Source organism: Acromyrmex echinatior, chromosome 3, assembly GCF_024713525.1.
Source record: "Acromyrmex echinatior isolate Ae372 chromosome 3, ASM2471352v2, whole genome shotgun sequence".
Taxonomy (NCBI): domain Eukaryota; kingdom Metazoa; phylum Arthropoda; class Insecta; order Hymenoptera; family Formicidae; genus Acromyrmex; species Acromyrmex echinatior.
Genome location: NC_141854.1, coordinates 1,021,020 through 1,029,083, shown reverse-complemented (window position 1 = coordinate 1,029,083; position 8,064 = coordinate 1,021,020). Strand labels below are relative to the sequence as shown.

The 8,064-nt window shown below is 38.9% G+C and overlaps 1 protein-coding gene across 2 annotated transcripts in view; it reads right to left on the bottom strand.

Annotated features, from left to right (window-relative positions):
• Positions 1 to 8,064, bottom strand: part of RpI135 (RNA polymerase I subunit Rpl135) — a 45,167-nt gene that overhangs the window by 337 nt on the left and 36,766 nt on the right. For both annotated transcript variants that reach the window (XM_011051221.2, XM_011051220.2), the window contains exons 14-15: positions 883 to 1,136; positions 155 to 319 (exon numbers count right to left, since the gene is read on the bottom strand). In XM_011051221.2, coding sequence (XP_011049523.1) covers positions 155 to 319; positions 883 to 1,136 — 419 coding nt within the window. The remainder of the gene's footprint in view (positions 1 to 154; positions 320 to 882; positions 1,137 to 8,064) is intronic.

The window sequence follows — 8,064 nt, the reverse complement described above, 5'->3', positions numbered from 1 at the left end:
ATTAATCAAAATGTAAAATAAATATTTTAATCAGATATTTGTGATTAAATAATCAGATCTGATATATGATTAAATCATGTATACATAAAACTTAATGAGTATATAATAGCATATTTAAAAAAAAGAATATAAAAAATTATATCTTGTTACTTACTGTTATTTTATCAGAGCAATGAAAGAGACGATCTTGAAGAAGATATGAGCAACCATGAGAAATCAGAGCGTCTCGTTCCATCTCTCCAAATCGAATACCGCCACCGCGCCGACGACCTTTAATAGGTTGCCTCGTTAGCATATCAATCGGTCCGGTACTTCTGACCTAAAAATGAGATGTGTTTAGCCCATTTGTTATAACTTAAAAAAGTCTTAAACTGTTATAATTTAAAAAAACAAAGTTGCCCACTATCGAAATATGTATATTAAAAATAGATATAAAAACCGAATAAAACAAAAAATAAATGGGAATTGCAATCAAAGTGTAAATACACAAAAAGAAATATATTGGGTCATCTAAAAAGTATCCGCGGTTTTTTGTCACTAGATGTGTGTTGATGGTCATATATCTAGTGACAAAAAACCGCGAATACTTTTTAGATGACCCAATAAATATAAAATAAAAAAAGAATGTAAAAAATCCTTTAAATAAGAAGTACAAACTACGATCAAAATTGAATATTGAAATATTAATTCTATATGTAATTTATATTAAATATATTTACTTCAGATATATATAACTGCACGCAGATTATACTTTCGAAAATAATAATTATGTCCAATATCTAAGTTTAAGCGTTTCTTAATTAATTTATTCATATGTCAGTCTTGTTTCCAATGTATTACGAAAAATTCTGTTCTCATTAAATGTCAATATAAATTAACTACCTGCCACTTGTCAGAGACCATGTGTCGCAATCTTTGGTAATGCACAATGCCAAAGAAGATACTGGCATTCATCTCACATCCATAAATGCCCGAATACATTCTTTCAGTTCCATAATAATTATAACCACCAAGTTCTAATAATTTCCCAAAGTAGTCCACAGCTGTACTCTCTTCATCAAACCTAAAAGGCGTGGCATCGTGTACCAATCCATGTACAGCCGCCGATTTTCCAGCCATCACTTCGATCATCATAGCTATGAAAAACAATTATCGCTTTATTGCAAAGCCGTTAACATCTAAATTACATTTTCTTAGTAATTTCTTATTAAAAAATTAATATTTAATATTGCCTATCCAAATACTTACATTAAAGACAGATCTAATTGAAAACCATCAATTCGTTATTGTCATATGTTATATTATATTATTCTATTAGAAGTGTAATTTAGTTTTAAGAGTTTTGCAAGAAATGGCACTAATGTTAGTGTTGTTGAAAATATCCCAACCCCAGCTATTGTTTCTTAAAACTTTAGGGCCATGGCATACAAAAAAAATTTAATCAGTAAAACATATGGCGAGGTTGAACACGGACTTAATGGAATCGGAGGCTAGTATCAAGGCATAGGTCTCTTTTCTTGGAGATGTGTCGATGGATGACGGCGTGAGGAGGATAGATATCACCTTGAAAAAGGTCTCGGACTTTTCCATGCCGCGTCGAACTTCTACCAGTAGACCACCAGTCTACGGTGGAATGAAGAGATAGTCGAACTGCGGGCTAAATGTGTCGCCTGTCGTAGGCGACTTACACAGGCGTGAAGGCGGGAGGGGTTCGGGACCTCTGAAATGAGTTAAGGAAGGCGAGGAAGAAGATGATAGGCGCGATTCGTAGATCGAAGATCGACCTATGGAGGGGATCGACACACTGGATGGAGACCCTTGGGATATACAGAGTGGTCATGGGAAAACTACGCGCCGGCTCTACAGGAGGCGCTCCCCCCTGAAATAGTACAGGAAATTGTGGGCATGCTGTTCCCGCGAGGGAACACGGTGATTGTACAATGGAACCCTCGTCTTGAATGAGACGAATCGTGGACAATGACGGAGAATGAGGACACAGCGACATATAAAAGGATTATGATTAGTAAGGCGCCTAACCCAGGCAGTATCGCGGGCCGCGTAGTGGGTAAAGTGTCACGGCCAAGTGTCTGTCCTCATGGTGAGCACACTGCTTCATGGCGTGTATCAAGGAGGAATGCTTTCCAAGAAGCTGGAAAACAGCAGAACTGGACCTGCTTTAAAAACCTGGAAAATCTGATTTGCTCCTCTGTTTCTGCAGGCCCATCTGTTTACTTAAGGGGAGAAACTCTATGAAAGAATTTTATAAACGATAAACTACACAAATGCCTGGACGCTATCGGAGGTATTTCCGATCTACAATATGAATTTAGACCTCATCGATCGATAGTGGATGCTATACGGAAATTGCGAGAATTGGTGGACGTCATGCGGGACAAGGGCATCCTTGGACATAGCCAATACCTTCAATTCGTTCCCGTGAGCAGTAATCCGCGAAGCCTTGGCGGCTAAAGGTGTACCTCCGATGCGTCCTGGAAAACTACTTGTTGGAAAGAGATTTAGTGTACATAGATAGGTATTGTTACGTTCGGCAAGACTCCAGGATTTCCTCGTTTCGCGAACGTTCGACAAGGTGATCGTTGGGACAAGGCGCGAACAAAAAACGTGAACGTTAATGGTCACCAATCGGCGTGCGTGGCAATATTTAAAAAATGTGTCGTTGAAAATTTTCCCAACGATTTTGGAAAGATGGGCAAAAACATAGATACCCAGTATCGCCTGATCCACGATAATAGATACGATGATTTATGACAACAAACCATGTTGAGAGTGTTCGATTTAAAAACGTTCAATTTCAATAAATAATATCTAAATACGGATCAGCGATTCTGAATAAATAAAAAATCACATTTCCAAACGCATAACAACATGTTGAAGAGTGTTTTCTCGTCAACAACAGGAAGCGATAAAATAAATATTATATATTAGGTGTACAACTTTGCTTCCGCCGTTTTTTTTTCCTAAATTCAAGACTTTATTATAAAAAACTAGTTATACATTTATGATTCAAAGTCCATCGCTGGCCACTACTTTCTCCCATCTTTCGGGCAGCATACGAATCCCGCGTCAAAAAAACTGGTCATCTTTTGAGGCGATCCACGATTCAATTTTTTACTTCTTCATAAGACCGGAAGTGCTGATCAGCCAGGCCGTGTGCCATTGATCGAAATAAGTGATAGAAGGAGCAACGTCTCGAGAATACGGCGGGTGGAGTAGGACCCATTTCAACGTTTCCAAGTATGTCTTGATCACTTTCGCAACATGGAGTCGAACATTGTCATGCTGCAAAATCACTTTATCGTGTCTCTCGTTATATTGCGGCCGTTTGTCTTTCAGCTCGGCTCAAACGCATCAATTGCATTCGATCGCCTGTGATTGTTTCAGTCAGTTTTAATAACTCATAATACACTACGCCGAGCTGGTCCCACCAAATACAGAGCATGACCTTGGAGCCGTGAATATTCGGTTTGGCCATCGACATGGAAGCATGGCTGGGAACTCCCCATGATTTTCTGTGCTTGGGGTTATCGTAATGAATCCATTTTTCATCCCCAGTCAATGCGATGCAGAAATCCCTTCCGTCTTTGCCTTTCAAGCAGCTGTTCACAAGCAAACAAACGCCGTTCAACATCTCTCGGCTTCAATTCATACGGCACCCAATTTCCTTGCTTCTGAATCATTCCCATGACTTTGAGGCGTTTTGAAATGGCTTGTTGAATCACTCCCAATGATCGTGCCAATTCTTCTTGATTTTGACACTTGAGTTTTGATCAAGTAATGCCTCCAATTCATCTTCGAAAACCTTCTCTCTTCCACCGCTATGCCGGTCTTCGACGTCAAAATCATTGTTCTTGAAGCGTTGAAACCACTCACGACACGTTCTTTCACTAATAGCGCCTCATCATAAGTATATTTGATGAGCATTCGATGAGTCTCAGCCGCAGATTTCTTCATATTGAAATAGAAAATTAAAACCTCCAGCAAATGGCGAGAATTTGACTCGTAAACTGACATTTTCAATCGAGAATAACTTTATGATGCAGACACAAATTGACTAATGTTTCTATGGGGATATGTTGACAGATGCCCAAGTTTATTGTATGACGTCTATGATCTATTTATTTCGACCACCACTTACCGCTAAAGCCATCTATAGGAGAACGGAAGCAAAGTTGTACCTAATAGCATGACAGGAGCAGGTTTTAATTTTTTGCTGACGATCATAAAATTTGGAGCAAATACTGTCTAGACAAGAAAACACACGTTCAAGTATCTAACAAAAGAGAAACTGGAGAAAAAAAGGAGGAAATGTGAGTTTTCGAACAAATGATAACCAAGTCGTTCGGAAAGGATGATGAATGAAATACTCCCTCTCTTCAAAAAAAGAAGCTTAAACTAAACCCGCCAATGAGTGACCGTAGATCTAAAACCAAGAGAAGATGATGACGTATCATCAATAAGTTCTCAAGAGATTGAAACTTGTAGTACGGGCAGAGCAAATTTTGGAAATAATTCGCCAGTAGGAACACGAGATACCAATTTCTTATCAAAATAGAAAAATCCCTCTAACCCGAATCCTCAATTTTCTAAATTACACGTCCCATCAAAGAATCACCTTTCGAAACTCTCAATATAAACCGTGACACCGCGAGACTCGCTCTCATTATTTTTCTGCTCTTATTCCGTGTCCGGTTCTACTTCTCAGTCAGTCATTTTCGCAGTCTATCGATCATTACTTTCACAGTCTATATTCGCTCAGTCAATCAAGTAACATACACATAAACATACAGTTCAGTGCATTTTCAAAGACCCAACACCTCGCTGATTGACAAGATCGGGACTATCATCGAGCCACTTTAGAAAACAAAAGATACCACCAAATAATTGAAACAAGGCCTACCGAAATAGTAAATCCTTTTTTTTCCTTTTTATCCGCAAACCTTTAGTAACGTAATTGCCAACGTAGTGCCACGATCAAGGAATAACCACCCATTCAGAGGTTGATTCCGGAGTCGGCCTTACATAGAAGCGTGTAGATTGTTGAACGAGGCATACGCGGAATTTCAACGACATGCGAATTCAGAAAATTCGACAAACCTTGTTTAGAACGTCCATTCATCAACACCATCACCGGCGCCGCCGGCACCAGCGGGTTCACCGCAGCCTCCAATTCGGCCGTTGCGTATAGTAGCGGCTTCCCGATCACCTTTCTGTTCACTCTCTCCACCTTCCCGCATACTTTCTTCCATTCCGGAACTTGCTTCCCCCGCGCTGTCCGACGCTTTAACTTTACGAATTTTCTCTGACCCCTTCGCTAACACCCGATTTATCCGTCGTCTCAATCCCGTTTTCCCCCAGAGGAACTTCTTCTCCGACGAAATCCACGGACAGCGTAGAGTTCCTAGAAGAAATTACTCCTCCACCGAGATCCCATTTCCGCATTCAAGAGAGTGACTTATTTGAGTTACTTGTTAGACAATTCCCGCGGATTATCGAACCTATTTTCGAGGAGACTTTTATGATCGGGTTCCATTATTTCGATCCACAAGAAATCTGGCGTGAAATTACCAGCCAACCTCCTCATTTCCCGTATTCCGGGGTTCATTCCGAATTCTGTATTTAGAAAGGGCATCCCCAAAGTAAGTTTGGAAACTTACTCTACTTTAGGAAAATGAAATGAAAGGTTGAACAATTATACCATTTTTTTTTTAACTTCATCCTTAAGTTATTTTTCAACGTAATTAACATTTAAACACTTTTCGTAACGTGACACTAGTTTTTGAATACCAGTGTTATAAAAAAACGTGTCCATGGATCGGAGCCATGATTTCACTTCAGCCTTCGTCGTCGCTGTCAAAACTTTTGCCACCCAAATGTTTTTTTAAGCGCAGGTGAAAATCATGGTGTTAAATCTGGAGAGTATAGTAGATGATCAAAAATTTCTCAACGAAATTATCGTAACAAATCCTTTATCTTGCTGAATGAGGACGTGCATTGTTATGAAACAAAAAAACTTTCCGATAACAAGTTTGGTCTCTTTCGTTTAATGGCTTTCAGTTTTATTAAAGTGTCACAGTATCGTTCAGCAGTAATTGTTCATCCTGTTTCGAAAAAATCGATCAAAATAACACCAGTACTATCCCAGAAAATCATTGTCATGACTTTTCCGACAGAGACGACTTTATATTTTTTTTTGAACGCTTTCCTCAGAAATTTTCCATATCATGCTTTGTTTTTGGAATATGATGATGGACCTAAATTTCATCTCCTGTGACTATTCGAAAAATTAAATCATTTCCTTGTTCATGATAAAGTTTCAAAATATTGAGTGTAACATCAGCTCGTGTCTTTTTGTGATCATCAGAAAGCAATCTTAGGATCCATCTTGCGCATACCTGTAAGAGTATTGATAGAAGAGCGAAATAAGGAATAGAGGAGCAGAATAGAACGGTGTAGTAGCCAAATGTGAAGGATTCCTAGTTCGAATTCCGATTGGCTCTTATCTTACGATAATGCAATTCATTACGCATTATGCGTCCAATTGATGAGCGACTAACATTCTTGTTTAAATTGTGTTGAATATCATCTATTATAAGTCGACGGTTGTTTTGAACAATGCTGCGATAATGTCAATATTTGTTGACGTGCGCGGCCTATCGCTTCGAGACTCATCATAAATTGTCGTTCGACTGTTAATAAACCCTGATCGCCATCGGCAAACTATTTACATACTCATGTATTGTTCTCCATATACAGAAATTAGTTGACGATAAATATTTATTGCACCTTTTATCTGACCTTTTGCGGTCAGAAACCGAATTACCGCACGTAATTCGCAGTTGGAAGTCTTATATTGGCGCTTCCATGATTCAAATTTACTCAGCTACCAATGGCTGCTGTGAAGGCAACTCTGACTGCAAAAATGTTGCTGAGATATTCCAAAGAAAAAATCCTACAATACACAAGCTATTCGTATAACTGGTTTGTTTTATTTACGATAGGGAAATTTACTTTTGGAATGCCCCTCGTAGTTCCGATGGAATTCTTCTTCAATCTTTTTCCCCCTTCCTTCGCTACTATACGCGAAATAGATTAAAAACAAAGTCAATCAGCACTGCTCGCCCTGAATTTCACTCTCTGGCGATTTATTATATGTAAAATAGTTAATAATAATAATGTCGTCAAATAAATTGTAAATTTGTCTTTTTTTATTGTGTGTAAGTTAGTTTGTAACAATAATTTTAGTTTGTAATAATAATTCTGTTATGTGTAACCTTTTCTTTCATTTTTTGTAATTGTATTGTAATTCTATTGAATCTTGTAATGCGTTAAATTTAGATTAATAATGTTTAGTAATAATAAATGATGTTATCAAATTTTTATCTCTCTCTCATTCTCTAAATTTTAAAATCCTGAGACCTTGTAATCGTTAGCTTTGCCTTTTCAAAGATCGCATGTGGTCCAATTCCAAGTTAAAAGGATTAGATTCCTTGACTTGACATTTGACGATCTCGCTCGTAGGAAACAGGTGTTATAGCGGTCTTGCAGGATATTGACCTATATTCCGAGGTGAGCACAAAGAGATGCGTTCGACTAGCGATACTCAGCTCTGTGCGGATACCCGCGAGACAAGAGTCTGACCGTCCTTCCAAGTACTCTTGCCATTTCCGCTCTTTTTCACTCCAATAGGATCATAAATTAAAATTTTCCAAGAGTTTGGATGTAATAGTATAATTGCTTTACATAGAGATGACTTGCGGAGTTCCTTAAGAGTCGGTCCTTGGACCGACTTTGTGAAACATCGGATACGATTCCATCTTAAGACACGCTTTATAGATCAGGTGCTCGGTACTCTGTTACATATAGTGATGAGCCTCTTATAAGAGGCCTCTGGTTTGGGCAGAGCTTGGGATGGCCTCTGTTATCGGGTCCATCGAGTTGAGCCTAAGTCTCTGTCGAGAAGACAGAAGTAGCGGCGTTCATGGCGGGCAGGGTACCAGAAGCACCTCTGTTGGGACGATGGTAGAGTCCATCGTGAAATATCTG